The 17,677-nt window shown below is 43.2% G+C and overlaps 1 protein-coding gene across 1 annotated transcript in view; it reads right to left on the reverse strand.

Annotated features, from left to right (window-relative positions):
* Nucleotides 1-257: 257 nt before the first annotated feature.
* Nucleotides 258-17,677, reverse strand: part of SLC4A8 (solute carrier family 4 member 8) — a 79,352-nt gene continuing 61,932 nt past the window's right edge. The window contains exons 19-25 of the mRNA XM_065934376.1: nucleotides 16,821-17,072; nucleotides 14,035-14,103; nucleotides 12,620-12,793; nucleotides 10,216-10,353; nucleotides 8,626-8,717; nucleotides 6,624-6,719; nucleotides 258-5,487 (exon numbers count right to left, since the gene is read on the reverse strand). Coding sequence (XP_065790448.1) covers nucleotides 5,475-5,487; nucleotides 6,624-6,719; nucleotides 8,626-8,717; nucleotides 10,216-10,353; nucleotides 12,620-12,793; nucleotides 14,035-14,103; nucleotides 16,821-17,072 — 834 coding nt within the window. The 3' untranslated portion in view covers nucleotides 258-5,474. The remainder of the gene's footprint in view (nucleotides 5,488-6,623; nucleotides 6,720-8,625; nucleotides 8,718-10,215; nucleotides 10,354-12,619; nucleotides 12,794-14,034; nucleotides 14,104-16,820; nucleotides 17,073-17,677) is intronic.

Below are 17,677 nucleotides of genomic sequence, written 5' to 3' on the forward strand. Positions count from 1 at the left end.
ACCCAAAAATAAGTCTAAGTGGTCCGCAAAGAAAGGGCATTCTAGCCTCTTCTGTGGCTCCAGCCAGGGATCCTCAGGATTTGCACCCAGGAAAGCATACAGGCCCCTCTTCAGGCCCACCCCTGCATCTTCATAATTCTTCTTCCCAAGTCTGGAACGTGGTCACCTTGGCTCAGATCCCATGTTTCAAGCTCAAAGAACACCATAGGTATTAACAGTTACACAGACTTTATTTTTCACCCATTGAGCACAGGAAGGTCTGGGCAGGCAGAGGTGTCACCATCACCCCCTCGGTTCACAGACACAAACCGTGAGACTAGGCGGTGAGGGACAGGGGGTCCTGCTGCTACCGCAGATCGTTAGGGGATTATCACAATGACACGTGTTCTCGGTTCTATTTACACCATGGAGTGTGGAGAGGGTACATTTCTTACACTAAAAATATATACTTTGGAATCTCTAAAACAAAAATATCTCTATCTCTACAGGAGACCTACTAGAAAGAAGAACATAGAAAACGAGGGAAATGTACCAGCACCTCAAGCTGTCCCCTTCCATGGGAAGGTCGCTCTGCTCTCCACCTGACACCATGTGCTCGGGAGGGCAGCTGTATCTAACCAATCGGACAGACAGACACAGAAAAACGAGAGGGAGGCTTATCATCTTGGAGGAATGAATATGGAGGAGAGGTGTGGGGAGGAGGATTTTGGCCTCTTTTGCAAAAGGAGTAATTGCACATTCAGTTTATTGCACGTGTGAAAAACCTGCAAGTTGAAATCGACTGCAAACCTGCTAAGAGAACCCAAGCTCTGTTGATTCCTGCTGGGCTTGGGAAAGGGCTGTGGATAGGCGCTCTCTCTCCCGCTCAGAAATATTAATGCCATCATCTAGAAGAAAAGTTCTGTATTCTCCAATGCTGAAGGTGAGTTAGGTTTCAGAAAATGCTATTCTTTTTCTTTTCAGAAGGATCAGAAACTATTCCATTCCCTTTGAGCACAGAATCTCCTAAAAGAATTATGCCTGTAGTTGAATTTTTCCACTTTCTGATGTTTCCTATTGAAAAGATTCATGTGACACTCCTTTCCTCTTTTGATAGAGTTACTTCACACCTCTTTGGTTGTGAAAGTCAGCCTCCTTCTGATAAAGAAACTAAAGAAACATGAATTGAGTCAACTACCCCATTCTCTATAATTAATATAAGACCCCAGGGGCACCAAGAATGACAAAGAATAGGTTTGGTAGAAAAATCCCTTCTATTTGGTTTTGAAATGTCTTTCTCTATTTACACTGAAATATGGATGAGCCTGAGGGCTTGAGAATTCATAGTCCCTCATCCTAAATAAGGCAAATAACCATCAAGTTCCCTTTTGGAGCAGCCCCAGAACTATCCAACCTCCTTCCCTTTCTTCCCAGCCCCCACTGGAGGGGATTGTTAGGACCTCTGACCAAAAACTCCTTCCCTTCAAGAAGACCTTGAAAGACTGAGGAAAAAGCAGAAAGAAGGGGAAAGAGAGCTTGAAAAAGCTAAGTCAGCAAAAGGGGGCAGAACTGAGATGATGTCTCAATTGGCCAGTTAGGACTGGCAGGAACAATTTCTACCTTAGGAGGTCTGGCAGCTACAACCAAAAGAAAGTCAAGAAGGTTGAGAATATCCGATGCATGTTGACTGTCCTGCCAGGATGTGGCTTGGGAACCTGAGAAGTCTAAGGAAAATGCAGTAACGAACTAGCAAGCAGTACTTAAAAGTCCTCAGAGGATGTGCTAACTCTCCTGCAAAAGCAGACATTTAGAGAAGCTGACAAATTAGTAGAAAGAACATACTGGAGAGTATGGCTGATGATAGTTAGAATGAAAGCCACAAGACCTTGGGTCAAGCCTTCTCCTATGCATCAGGAAAACCTGGACATCCTGAACATGGATGTTGAAATCAACAGAGAAGTTTCAGGGAGAATTACTGATTCCTTAATTAGGAGGAGAGTCTAGAATACAGAATAGGTAGAATATAAAGTCAAACAGGGAATTGTCTTTTTTGGATGACCAAAAACCAGATTCCCCAAAGCAGAGACCTCTTAAAGGTCACAGATGTCGACCTAAGATGTTAACCAAACCTAAGACTTAGCATACCAGATTTTGACCAAATATCTATGACTAATTTAAAAGTCAGTCACATCTCAGACAAATAGAAAGAGCAACTATTTATAACTTGTTTTGGAAATGAATGGTTCTCTAGCTCTCTACCCCAAAGGCAAATTTAATATACGAACAAAGAGAGGGGACAGGAGCTGAGTGCAGTGAAGACCAGCCCTCCTGACAGTCCCATCATCAGAAGTTTGAAATCATAAACAGCTACAAAGAATTAGCTTGCATTTCATGTAAGCAACATTTTGGGCAATTTCACAACACATTTCTGCTGACCTTCACCTTCTCCCTAGACCAACCCTTCCCTAAGTCATAGATTAGGAAGTAACCCACTCACTTAGTGATGCCACTAAGATGCCACTTTTTCTGCTTAGAATCAAGATTCCACTCACCATCACTTTCTTAATCCCTGGCTTCCATCCGTTCCTACTCTACAATACCAGCCTATCAGGACACTGACTGTCAACACTCAAACTGCTGCTGAAATTTCCCCTTGTCAGAGAAGAGGTGGACAACTTCTCTGGCCCAAGCAAGCCTGGGCATGGGAATTACCTAACTACCTGCCTTGCTTTCTACCCTTAAATCAGTTTCTCCTTAACGTTGAGCTTAAACATCTTTTTCTAAGACTAAGCTACCTATATTTGCCCTCAGGCAGTTCTAATCAGGCTAGAGAGGGGAAGTCCTAGATGGGGGAAGGACCATATTCTCTTGATATCCCCACAGCTTAGATGCACAAGGCTGTTCGGTAGCAGCAACAAAATCCCCTGGATATACTCTTATTTGTCAGTAAGCACACATGCATGCACACACACACACACACACACACACATATACACACGAGGCCTCTGTTTCACTATCACTCTCAGTTTCCTATCCTAAACACTGTCCCAACTTGACTCTGCCACCCACAGTCACCAGCCACAGACCTGAGCTGGGAAGCAGCCAGGATTGGAGTTGAGTGCTGGGTGGGATTTGGGAAAGATGAGAGAGGAAGAGTATGGAGTGGTTCCTACCACTGAGATGTAGCACAAACAGAGCTAGCTGTTGTTTGAGGAAAATTTAATCTCCCCAGAAGACTGGCATAGCCTCCCAAAGCAGGCTGTGCCAGGACCCTGGGAGGGTAACAAAGACAGGAAGCCCACAGGACAGGGCCTCATGAGACATCAGTGTGTGCAGAAACATGTTCGGAGTGACACTGTCACCCAGTTCTGCTGCATGATGGAGATTTCCCTGCTATATTCCTTGTAGCCACACTGAGGCCAAGGGAACAGGATGCAGTCACCACCTTCCCTATACAGAGGTGGCAGGAAAAGATGGGAGGGGCAAGATGGGGGAAGAGAGGAGGGATGTTCTCAGGGAACAGAGAAGAAAGGAGGCAAGTTCAAGGAAGCAGCCAGAGAGGGACAGGGAAAGTCAGCAAGAAAGCTTTTCTCAATGATGGGTTGCCTTATGACTTTTCTAAACCAGGTAGGTAAACAGGTACAATGATTACATTTATCCTAAAGTGATAAAATGTGAAGCTTTGGCTCTCAAAGATTTTAATGCCCATAGAGTTCAAAGAAGCATGCCTGATCCTGTCTGCACCATAGGAAAGGAAGCTGAGGCTGTCCCTGAAACAGCCTTGTGAATAGAAATTAGACAAGCAGGAACAATACCCATAATTCAAAGGGATATCACTTTAATATTTGAAAGCAGGGTGATGCTCAGCCAGTAGGCACTGGTATGGCCATACATACTGCTTGTTTACATCAGGCATCCTTTCTGAGTGGTTGGTATCTATCCTGTACCAGTTGTTAAATATTTTGAAAATCATCTATGTATTAAAAATAATTGTGGCTCTAAGATATAGGGAGATAGGAAAATGCCGAATTCCTTCAATATCAAAGTCCCTAGAGTAAGACTAGAATAGCATCAACATATTTTTGGAGTCTAAGGAATGTAAACTTCAATAAGATTATGTAGCCAACTCTTCACCTGTGAAAAAGAGCACCCTGAGGGGCCGTCCCTCTGTACAAATATTTTCCAGGATGGAAACTGATCAGATCCCCTGGGTACCAACATGCTTGTTAGTCACGTTCTGTGCACAAAGGGAAAGTCTATACACAATGGAGCCCAAACCCTCACTGCGACAGAGGAGACAAGAAGTAGAAATATAGTTTTAAACTGAATACCAGAATGAATTTCACCACTTACAGTTCATTTCCCCATTGTGGCTTTTTACATCTGAAAGTCAAAACATGTGTCAACAAAAAAAATCCAGGATGATGAAAGTGGTTTGGTCCATTGAGTTGACGATGGTTTGCGACTAAGGCAGCTAAGGAGACATTATGTAAGCACTTGGATCTCTCCAGGAATGGAATCAAAATATGTCCTCAAGAGACAGCAGCAAGACACGGATGTTTCCTCAACATGCCCAATAAAAAACCCCTTATCTCCTTTTCTACTCACAAATAAATATAATCAAACTTTCACCAGATATCTAGAAAGCAGACAGTATGACAAATCTTCAGGCGAGTAAGTCCTTCCTGATGTCTAAACTAATTCCTTCTGTAGCCACTAAAGCTCATTCTCTTACTCTATCAATGAAACCAAGTGAAGCTGCTCATCCTCACTCATCATTTTCCCCTGAGCCTTTTCCCATCTGAGCTAAGCAAGTCCAGTGCGTGTGTCCCTCTTGGCCCTTTCATCATCCAAGGTTCTTGCTGAGTTATGCAGGCTGCTGCTAGGGAGCGAGGAGGATGCACTGGGTCAGAGGCATCTTCTGGTTGTTGTAGTTGGCACTGCCAAAGCTCAGGGTGCAGACCCTCCTAGGAGCAGACCTTCTGACAGCCTCTGGGTCTGACCAGCATCCCGCAGAGGAGGCAACCAAACCAAGGCCCAGGGCTGCCCAGGAGCCTGCAGTCACTATGCAACCGGAGAGGCTTCCCTTTGCTCTCTGCTCTCCTCCCACTCCCCCATCCCGTCCTTGAGCAAAAGGAACCTCACTGAGGAAAATCCTCAGTGGCAGAATGGATTTAGATGGCTCAGCAGGCCAGCCACCTGAAGAGGAAATGTCTGGCAAGTGGGAAGCTGGGTCTTCAATGGTGGCAGTTTTGAAGAGAAAGAGAAGGAAGAGGAGAAGTACCAGCAGGAGGTGGTCGTCTGTTTCCATGCGCACGCCTGGCGATGCCCTCTGACGCACACCACCAATAACTGAATCTCTCATGTCTTGGCCAGGACCAAGGACAGGGCCAGGCTGGGGCTCGCTTCTTCTCTGAGACCCTCGCCATCTTCTCTGTAACCCGAGCTTCCCTGTGGCACCTCAAGGCCCACAGCCTCCAGCCCAGCAAAGACTTTTAGTTGAAGAGACTGAACAAAAGTGTTACAATTAGACAAAAAGGGAACACATGATTCATTCCTGCTTTTAACACAATACTTTGAAGATGTCACCACAATTTGGATCTGGTTATATTTTAAGTTCATTTACAAGTAGACTAGTTCTCAACTAAAAATAATCATGTGCGTTATACTTTCGACAGCTGCCTGGATTTTCCTCTGAAGGAAACAAGATTCTATATTTCACTCACATTCAGCACAGATTTATTTTAACCCATTCGATGAAGAAATAACCCACCACTACCACCCACTGGTGGCTGTGACTTTCCAGAGCAGCATTATGAATGAGACAGTTATTACCCCCAGTTCATGGCTGAATAAACCAAGTGCCAGAAACAGTGGTCTGCCCAGTTACACATGAAATTAATAGCTAGGCCAAGTCTCCTGACCTAGCCTACTGAATTTTTTCTCTTTTTTTAAGCTAGAAAAATTGCCTTTAGTAAGACCTAAGATTTCACCTTCAATTATCTGATGACTTAGTGTTTGGATCAAATAATTTATGTAATTTGAGTACACAGCCTACCTCAATGTAGGCAAAAATGCCTCAAGTCTTTCCCTTTTCTTCATGAACCAGATTAAGATTGACCTATGCTACTGACAAACGATATTCAGAATTTGGTTTTCAAAATAAGAAAACAGTTATAATTTAATATTTCAAAATCTTTATGAGACAATAATTCTCATTATGGAACAAGTTAAATAGGTTAAAGTCTGTATCAATATTATCAACACTATCCAAATATTGTAAGGATTTTCCAGTTTGTATGGCTGCAATCACCAGAGAGATGCTCTACAGATTTTGAAATGGGAACTAGAAAGAGGATAAAGGGAATGAAACAGATAAAGCAAATTTACATTCCAAAATAATTCCATCCTGACTTTGGGCTTGTGTAAATGGGCAGCTCAAAACAATGTATCTGCTCAAATAGTTGGAAAACATTTTTGCTTCTCTTAGGCTTATAACAATTCTGTGAGGTTAGCGGCAGTCCTAGATGTGCTATTTAACAGATAAATTCAATTTTATACCTAAAATACAGTTTACTTTCAACATGATTTCTATTTTTAAAAGCCAGAAATAAATAAAAATCAGCAATTATAGTTCTCTTTACCTCTTTTCCTTTGTGTTTCCGGAATTCATACTGAGAGCTTTCCAGACCGTGGTTTTAGGCATTTCATCAGATATATTAATCTCAGAGGGGTCACATCTGAAATCAATGCTTAGGACAGTCAGTGTCAGACATAAAGTCAGACATATACCCCAGTCTGTGATGCCCGCCACCCACCAGAAGGGAAAAGATGAAGTCTGAGGGGGCTCGTCTCAGCTCTCGCAGCACTAGGAACCAGATGGTTGGAATTCGAAAGGCAAGGTGGCCTGTGAGTCAGAGCTGAGGGTTGGGCTGGGTGCTGGCAAGTGGCCAGCCCTGCCTGCACAGTTCTGCTCTCCTCTGAAGGGCCCCTCTGGCGAAGCTGGTGACAGCACTGTGATGCCCATAGTGGCAGCATCAGGAGCTACAACTGACTGAGCGCTCGCTGTGTGCCAGGCATGGGGCTAAGCACTCTTTGTTCCTTTTCTCATTTACACGGCCAGATCTTTTCCATTTGTAGTTTACAAATGTCTGTTACAATGTGGTATCTTAACGATTATAGCAACAGAGATGATTAACATCCTCACTCTGAATGTGTAGAAACCAGAGCTTGTAGGGTTGAGAGACCGCCCAAGGTCAAACATGCATAAGTGGAAAATCAAGGCCTTGAATCCTGTCCTTGGTCTCCCAGAAACTCCCAAGTCCCCAGTACTCTGAAGTTTTCCACATGCCAGACTGTTTCCTTCTAAAAGGCCAAGAGGAGGCAACACCTGTTAGAAAAGGCACATGGCTCCCACTTCACCGCAGAGAATGCAGTCTCTGGCTCCTTGCATGGCAACGTACAGAAAGTTTATTACGGACCAAAGATTCCATTTCTTTGTGGTCAGTGTTTTTTTTTAAGTTAAATACTCATAGTAACAGAGTTAGAATGGTGGTTACCAGAGGCTGAGGGGTGGGGGACAAGGGGAGATATTGATCAAAGGGTACAAACTTCCCATGAGTTAGTTCTGTAGAACTAGTTAGTTGAGTTAGTTCTGAAGACTTAATATAGAGCATGGTGACTATAGTTAGTAATAAGAATGTATTGTATACTTGAAATTTGCTAAGAAAGTAGATCTCAGCTGTTCTCTCCACCCACAAAAAAGGAATGGTAAGTATAGGAAGTGATGAATATGCTGTCAATTTGATTAAAGTAATTCTTTTACTATATATATATATTTATATATTATATATAATGCTGCATACCTTAAGTATATATTACTTTCAGTTGTCATAAATAAATGAATAAAAGACCAAAGAGAAGCTTTTCCTCTTCTCTCCCTCAGTATAAACCACAGTCAATTCAATAAGTCAGCAGTAAATTATCCAGCATCTAGATGGCCCAGATCCCCTCTCTCTCCCTTTCCTGTTCCCTCTCCACCTCTGGGCTTCTTTCAGCTTGTGTATTCCTCTCTCAAAGTGGAAACAAAATGCTAGGAATGAAAGCACAAATGGACCGATTTAGCATCCTGTGATTTGTGGTGAGCAGACCACGAACAGGTTGAACAGATCAAAAGGCTAAGATCACTGGCAGAAGTAAGGAATTGGAGGAATCCCAGTTCAGTTTCCCCTTGGGTTCTAGGACTGCAGTTGCCATGAGCCAAGCTGGAAGGGGCTTGGCTGCCCATCCCCCAAAGACTTGCCTAAGCATGGGAACTTCATGCCCACTAGAATGACAAGCATAGCCTGTATCCTATTCACCTTTGGAAGGCGGCAGAGATAGGCAGAAAGAGGACTGGTTTGAGGAGAGCATGAACTTTGGAAGCAGGGTCCTCCCATGACTCCCATAACTGGCACAGTGGCTGACGCATGGCAGGCCCTCAGGAAACCAAGAAAGGAAGGGTGTTTTCATAGGTTGCAACTGAGAGGTTGAATGTTTAGCTTTTTATAACGGCAGCTGCATTCATGCCCCAAGCCCCACCACAAAGCCAGAATGTTTACAGAACCACCGAAAGAAGTCAACTCTTCCATGTTCTGGGAGCTTTACCTGAAACTGTTGCTCTTTCCAGGACTACTTAGTAACTTCCTGCTCTCTAAGGGGAACTTGTCTCCCCCAATTTCTAACATTTTCTCAGCCTCCTGCAAGAAAAAGAGATATTATTTTACCTTGGATCAAGGTAGTCTACACCAGCCCATTTTTCAATCCCTATAATTTCTACCTAATTTTCTCTCACATTTATTATAAGAGAATGTAGCTATGTTCTTTCATAGTTTTGACTCACCATAAAATGAGTGACAATCCAATATCTGCACCTACTGAACAGTACTTAAAAAAAAAAAAAAGGAACCTGAATCTGAGTAAACCTTTAGATACAACTACCAATTTACTGGAAAGAGGACCCCGACAGGCTACAGCCAATGGCACTGCAAATGATTTAGCGACTGAACAACAATATTTGTTAATTATAGTCACGAGGCTGGATATTATAACCCCAGAACTTACTTATCTCATTGACCACCTTCACCTATCACAGCCCTACCCCTTAGCGCTCTGTGATGCCACCAGACTCCAGTCTGGAGATTTTATCTCTGAGATTACTCCTAATTCCCACACTGGCAAGCCCTATAGAAATATTGGTGATGTGGAGGACATTACTCACTCTAGTCTTCCTTTCCTCTGCAACCAGTGTGAAATCCCCCACAATAACATAGCCTATGTGTTAGCCTGTGGACTTTTGGACTATCCTACTTTTGGTTTAACTTACTTTAGGCTTGTTGTTGTTCAGTCACTAAGTCGTGTCTGACTCTTTTGCGACCCCATAGTCTGTAGCCCACCAGGCTTCTCTGTCCATGGGTTTCCCATGCAAGAATATTGGAGTGGGTTACCACTTCCTTCTCCAGGGGATCTTCCTGACCCAGGGATTGAATTTTTGGCTTATCCTTATATAGTATCACTGTACTGTACACTGTACACCTTAAACTTACACCATATTATGTGTCAATTATATCTTAAAAAAAAATTAGATTTTCAAAATTCAAGATTTTGGGAAAAAATTCCTCTAAAATGAATTTCAAAGTGCCTATTTCAGGCACTAACTGGATGCGGAAACTCTTTCAGGCTCATTCTTGGACTGGTATTTTCATTTTGCTACACATCCATTCTTTGCACATATTATAAGCCACTGACTGAAGGTCCATTGTGTGGATGGCAGATGCCAAGTGCTCAGGAAAATGAGAAAGGACAGAAAGTCCTATACAAGTTATCTCTGTGAACCACAACACCATCTGCAATTAAGTATGTAACAAATACTGTCAGAAAATAACAGATTTTGAATAATTATCAAATTAGACCTTTGGGAAAACATAAACTATTCAATCTGATAATAAAAGCAGATTCACATTCATATTCTAAGTGTAAACCTGGTAAGTAGGCTGTAGACAAACAGAGGAAAAAACAACTGGTTATCAAATTTAAAGATGAAGGACAGATATCAGCTGAGAATATCTTCAGAGTAATCTTCCTCAATCCTAAATATAACCCTTGGGATTCCAGACATGCTGACTTTTCATGTGGCCCTTCCTATGTTCTGTAATTTGAGGCTGCTGCAAAGTGTGCAGTTGGTGCAAGAACTATGACCTCTTCCTCCTTGGCCTTCTTCTTGGCATCATCCAACTTCTTCTTTTTGCTCTCAGGCATGAGATCATCCAACCAGCTCAACTCCCGCTTAGAGAAACAGAGATCCATGACTTTCCTGACAAAGACCAAGGCCAAAACCTGAAGAAATACAGAGAAAATAAATTAAAAAGGCTTGTTCCCTTCTGGAGTGAAAAACCAAGTCTTATATTCACAGCAGACTAGGACATGTCAGGCAGAATCAAACTCATAATAATCATCATAGTTGCCTTTTATTGAGACTCTCTGTACCAGATACTAAGTGTTTTATATACAATATTTTATTTAACTATCATCATAACAACTCTACAACTTATTAATTCCCTACTTGAACTAATTTAATTTCTTCATTGAAAAGAGAAACCCTCATCGTCAGACTGCCCTAAGAGCTGTCTTCTCCTGGCTCGAGGCCAGTTGGAAGGGCTAGAGGGCAGGATAGGGGTGGCAAGCCTCTCTAGGAGATGGTTTTAGTGGAGCCAGTTATACCCAACCCAAGCATGGGCCACCACAGGGTTAGGGAACCTTGAAGGGCCATCTGGATTTCCTCTGGGCCTCTGCCTGTACATTTACTTGCAAAGCCTTGCTTTGTGTCTGCCACATGGATCTCGAGTGGTTTCTGTCTCTGGCCTGTGATGTGGTTTGACACTCATTCTATAAATGAGGAAACTGAGGCCCAGGGAGAAAAGGTAACTGCCTAAAATATGACAGCTAATCGACTCAACAGAAATGACCAGAGTTCTCAATTACTTCTCTACTTTCTCCTCATTAGGGCCATTTCAGCCAAAGAAGAACCAGTAATAAGCCACAATGCCCTGCCTGGACTGACTGGTGTTCACCAGCTAAATCTGGTGACTGGACCAGAAATGGGGCAAATCTAGCTAACTGCATTCATTTCCCCTTAATTTCAACAACTATTTTCACAATAAATCCAAAATTGAAAGTATCCCCCTTCCAGGAGTTGCTGGGGGTTTGCTATTTCTTTAACCAAACACTCAAGCCCTGAGCATAGCACCCCAATGCAGAACCGTACCTGTATTCCGACAAAACTGAGAATCCCATCAGGAAGATATATATCTAGGAGATTGGGGAAAAAGAACCCCGAAGTTTCCTCATCCTTGAATATTCTCCTAGGAAGACAGACTTCAAAAGTCTGTAAATGAATACTCAATATTACCCTCATGGCCTTTTCCCTCCGGAGGCCCATCCTTTGGGTAACTTTCAAACACTGAGTGCTCAGCATTCTCGTGACATAGAGTGAGCCAGAGAGAGGAAGGCATCAAGAAGACAAGATGAAACAGTGCGGTGGTCGGGTGGCATGTATTTCATCATCACCCTGGTTTTAGGAAACAGGTTGTCACCAGTTGCACCACATAGTTCAACTTTCCTGGTCTCCTTCCCAAAGCCCTTGTTTCAGTTTGAAAGGAGGTAAGGGTGTCCCAGCCACTTTGCAGTGCTACACACCTCTTCCTCTCTCCCATTTCCACCACTATAGACACTTCTGATTGCAATGAATTCTAAACTGGAACCATATTGCTTTCAGATAATATGCAAATTATCATAAAGAGTCCTCTCTCCATATCAAATTCATGAAAGAAAAAGAAATATGAATAAATAGAAAGAAATACAGACAGGCAGAAAGGCAGACAGATAGTCTTAAAAAAAACATGGCATACTACTACACACATGCATCCACACCTCAAGGTCCCCTAAATAATGCTTGGCCTATGAAGACCAACCAAAAAAACAGGAACTCACCATCAATAAAGGACGAATACCCAGAATACAGAAAGAACTCCTAAAACTCAACAACAGAAAAACAATCCACCTTATCTCAAAATGGGCAGAGGACTTGAACAGACACTTCTCTAAAGAAGATATACCAATGGCCAATAAACACATGAAAAGATGCTCAAGATAACTTATCACTGGGGACATTAAAACCAAATCAAAACCACAATGAGATACTAACTCACACCCATTAGGATGGATGTTCTCCAAAAAACCCACCCTGACACAACATGGACGGACTTGAAGACATTATGCTAAGTGAAGCAAGCCAGTCACAAAAGGACAAATACTGTGATTCCACTCACATGAGATCCTGAGAGGAGTCAAACTCATAAAGACAGAAATTAGAATGGTGGTTGCCAGGGACTGAGGGGAGTTACTGGTTCACAGGTACAGAGTTTCAAGTTTTGCAAGATGAAGAAGGTTCTGAAGAAAGATGGTGGTGATGGCTGCACAACAAGGTGAATGTACTTAATGCCACTGAACTGTACAGTTAAATATAGTGAAGATGGTAAGTTTTCTATTATGTCTATTTTAGCACTATTTTTTAAAATAAAGAACAATACCTTTTAAAACTCACCATCATAGGAAAGACGATGGCAGCTGGGGATGCCTTGATGACCCAGAGCAGGACGAGGCAGGTCAGCTGGATGAGGGTGAAGAGGTGCACCTTGCGCAGCGGCACATGCCGGAGGTAAATGAAGTCTGGCTGGTGCTTCGCAGGCATCCCAAAGAGCTTCAGACGATCAAAGAACTGAAAAAAGGGAACCAGCACTTATCTTTCAGTGGTTTCCCTGGGGCTTGGAGGGCCCATTCATGTCTGTTATATCATAGGCTCTGAAAGGTAGCTAATACCATTTCTACCTGACAGAAGTAGAAACTGAGTCTCAAAGAGAACAGGTCATTCGGCCAAGGTTGGTAAGGGAGAGCGTCACATTTAAATCTGTCTCTTCTCATTTTCAGTTCAACTGTCTTTCTTCTATCCACACTGTAGCTCCTGAGAGAGCTCTTTCTTAGGGAGTACTGAAAACAAAATAGGCCAATGGCATTCTTCTGCTTAAAAGCCCAAATCTATTTGTTCTTGGAGGAGTTCGGAGCTTTTCACGAATTATTTAAAGAAAAAAGATAAAATGAAACCTCACAACATTCTGGATATAGAAAATATCCTTATATTATAAAAAGGAAAACAGAGACTCAGAGAGATTAAATAACCTGCCCAAAGAACTCAGTGTATAAAAGTGACTACTGGACATTCCAAAATAACAAAGAGGAACCAGCCACCAATAGAAGAAGCAGCTAAATTATCATTTTATCTATGATAAAATGAGCTAACACAAGTTAGCTCCTGATTTTCTCAATTCAAAGGACTCAGAGGAATGAGTTGATAGATGGGGAAAGACAACATGTGACAGGAAGTAATACCTGCTTACCTGGGGCAGTTCCCATGACTTCCCAACCTCTTCACCAATGTACCCCCAGTTACACCCCCACACATTTTAGCCTGGCACCAAAACTAGGATCATCCGTGGTAACTCACTCCAGTATTCTTGTCTGCAAAATCCCACGGACAGAGGAGCCTGGAGGGCTATGGTCCACAGGGTCATAAAGAGTAGGACACAACTGAAGCAATTTGACATGCACGTATGCATGTGTAGAAGCCATTTGGCTTCTGACCAACCTTTCAGATCTAAGTTTACTAGCATCTGACAAAATACCTAGTGTTTAATACATGTCTGATAACTGTCTGTTGAATAAAACTGATGAAGGACTGGAACCATGGTGCTGAGTCAGGCCACCCTGGAAGTCTCTGTGCCCTCATGCCAACATGACTGTATTTTGCCCAGTGTCGAAGGGAATGTCTAAAAGAGCTTAAGCAGCAAGACTAGGAAATAGTCCCTCGAGAACTGGATTGTGGTTCCCTAGGGAAGCTGCTCTCCCTGGTCAGGAAGGGGAGCTCACAGAGGGAAGACGCTGCCTGACTGAACCCCACAGTACCTGAATTCCCTGCAGGGAAGACACTCCCATGTAGAGGAAGACTCCATACAGGACCGGCATCGGGATAAACTGAAGATGAAAGGGCAGAGACCAGAAATTCAATGTGGTATCATAGCACACTCAAGATTATATAAACTGCCAAACCTCCAAGAAGGAAGCAAACTCCCCAAATCACTGCAGAAATGCTGCATTCGCTTCTGCTGTCTTTACATGATTAAGAAGCAGAAGCGAAAACAGAAGCTGACAATGATACAAATCATTTTGTTCTGAAATGAAATGATTACATGTAAGTGTAATCTGGTCCCGGTTAAATCATAGGCCTCACATCTTCTCCCCATCTGGTTCTTCCTCCTCCAGGGAAATGGGCAGGCACACACACTCATATGCACACATATGCACACACACACACACTCACCCATCTCTTTTACAGAACTGAAATCTTTTAAATCCTTTATAATCACATAATCATCTCCTCAGGGATTTGGTATATTTTAATATAGGCTAAAAGCATTTGCTTTTTATTAATCAGAGACTTAAGGGCAGGGGTAGGGGGTATTTTGTCAGATAAAGAATGGGGAGAAATGGCAACATGATTTTATTGCACTTGAATACACATGCAGGCTTCCCACATTATACCAATCTAGGTAATTTTCAGAGCAACTTTACGAGGTAATGAAGCCCATGGAATTAAGGCAAAGAAAATATCATTGCAAAGACTACACTCAATTTGCTTTTATTCTGGGGCTAAAGAACATTTCTAAACATAATTCTTCTTTGAACTAGAAAATCCGCATTGGATTTTATGTTGTTCTGGCTCTAGAGTGAGCAGACATCTCAATTTGGTGCTAACCTTGTTAGAACTACTGAATGAATGATTTCCCAAAAGAATCCTCCTGAGGCTGTACTAGGAAGGCCAGACAATGCCCACCACCATGACTTCATGGTTACGTTCCCAAAGGAGCAGACACCTTTGGGCTCCTCCAGATGGCACCCAGATCAGAGGTGGGGGTGGAGGTGGGCCAGGGACAGAGAGTAGAAGGGGGAAGGGGCATGAGGAGAGGTGGCAAGATTAAGCGGAAGGTAAGCGGGCAGGAGGAGGGTTCAGAATCCTGTCCCACCTCTGCCAATCTGCACCCTTAAACAGCATCTGCACTGTAGGCCGAAGTGGCTGACGAGTCACTAAAAAAGTGGGAGGAGGCAAGGGAGATAAGTAAGTGCTTCACAATGGCTGGGGCTTGAACTTTCTTTTTTATCCTGTTTTTCCCACAGGCAGGCCTTTCAGCCACAAAAAGTTTTTTTCCTCATGTTCAAAGTAGCTTCCATCTTTCCAAAAATCCTCTTTTCACCCCATGTCTCATATCAGTCACTGCTGATTTTGCTGATCTACTTTAGTAGAAAAAACTTTATAGAGTTGTCTGCCCACACTCTCTTTACTTCCTCACCACCTATATACTCTTCAGATCCCATCATTCAGCTTCTACAGTATTGTTCCAATGAATCTGCTCTTGGCAAGTCTCATTAGGCCTCCATGTTGCCAAACCCAATGATCTTGGTTTGGTCTTCATTTTTCCACAGTTTCCAACCAAGCATTCCCCTCGCTTGAACTCCCTGACATCATATGCTCCTGGTTCTCCCCTTCCCCCTCTGGCATCTCCTCTGAGTCTCTGCTGCTGTCTCCTCCTCTACCGACTTTCTAAACATTGGACCTCCATGGACTCTGCTCTTCTCTCTGCTCCTCTTCTTTTATAGCTACCCTTCCCCCTGAGTGAGCTCATCTATGCCCCTGGCTTTCACTACCACTGATGTGCTGCTGACTCCCACATTTATATTTTTAGTCTAGTAACCTCCCTTAGCCTCTTCACTCAGATGCCTAAAAGACATCTCACTCAAATCTGATCACAGCCCACCCCTTACAAAATCACTTCCTCCTTCATACAGTCTTTTCCACTTTAAATGCCATCACTCTCCACCCAGATGGTCAAGCCAAAAACTTAGCAGTCATTTTGATTTTTACCATTTTCCCATTCCATATCCAGTCAACCAGCGAGACCTGATCTCCTCCAAGATATACAGAAGTCATGCCTTTTATGCATTCCTTGCTACCAACTTCCCTATCCAACACCATCCTCTCTCACCTGTAATAGACTCACCAGTCTCTCTACCTCTACTTTTCCTCAAACTTAAATACTTAATTCTCTAGATATGAGCCAGAGAGACCTTTTAAAAAAATACTAAATGGATAATGTCCCTCTACTGTTAAAACCCCTTGAAGGTTACCTTCACCAGTGTCAACAAGCCCTACATGATCTGCCCTTGCCCTCTTCATTTGCATCTTGCATGCCTTTGGCCTTAACATCCCTGAGCCACACAGCCCTGGCAGCTCCTAGAACATGTATCATTATTTCTCACCTCAGGACTTGTCTAGACTGCTTTTCTGTCTTCCCTCCATGTCCTCTCCCACCACACATGGCAGGGCTGGCTCCATCTCATCTTAAACACCATTTCCTTAGAGAGGCCTTCTCTGACCACGCTAACAAAACACATCCCTTTAATTCTCTATAGAACCATACAACACTGTATATTTCCTTTGATCACATATTACATTCTGTAATTACCCTGTTTATTTTCTTAACTAACTTCCTTAACTACATCTTGTCTGTCATGCTCCACTTAGAATAAACTCCTCAGGGCAGGTGTTTGTATGTGTATCTATTTGTCATACCACTGCATTCCCAGCACAAATTAGGCACTTAATATTTACCTAATGAACAAATGAATAGTTTTACCTTTAATATAGTTGTCATGAAGACTGAGCAGCCCATCAACACAAAGATCATAAGGCCTGTCACTCTCTGTTCTCGGATGCCCAAGAACTTGGGCTGTTCTCCTGGGGCAGAGCACTCAGATTCCAGTTTGAGGCTATTCACGTGCGTGATGGATAGGACAGTTGCAGCCACAAACCAGGGCAGGCCCATGATGGAGCAGACACCCAGCATGATGGCCACCATCAGCAGGTCCAGGTGGTAGCCACATCCTTTCTGTGGGGAAACAGAGTCTCCATCACCATCAGTGGGCTGGCTGTAGTGGGACATAGGACAGTGAGCTAAGAGTCTCAGGCCCAAAGCAGGAAGGATAAGGAAGGGGTCCAGGGATTCCAGAAGAGTCTTGCAGCCCCTCCTGGTTGGAGGGAACAGAGAAGAAAGAGAAACCTTAGCGTGTCCTACACATGCCAATATCCAATTTTTATCCAAGTGTCCCCAGATCTCACCCTGAGTATCACATATTCAAAGATTCATCCTTTCTTGGCAGAGTAGCCAGAGACACATCTTGACCATTCTAGAGGGTCGAACCTACAGGAGTTGGCGATAGACAGGTTCCTATAAACACTCCCCATTCCTTGCCAAATATGGATGTTGCCTACTCTAGGTAATGCAGGAATAGAGACAAGTCATGAAGCCTCTAATAAACGTATTGGCACCAACCCTACCTCCTAGGATTCTTGGGCTCAAGGTTCAGTCTGGAAACCTCAGTAATGGACACCAGTGGGAGAACAGTTGTCTCCAGGAAACTGTGGTCCAAGCTCTAACCTGAACCTCAGGAAGATAATGCTGGACCAGAGCATGTGACCATATAGGGACCACCA

The sequence above is a fragment of the Muntiacus reevesi genome, chromosome 4, assembly GCF_963930625.1.
Source record: "Muntiacus reevesi chromosome 4, mMunRee1.1, whole genome shotgun sequence".
Taxonomy (NCBI): Eukaryota; Metazoa; Chordata; class Mammalia; order Artiodactyla; family Cervidae; genus Muntiacus; species Muntiacus reevesi.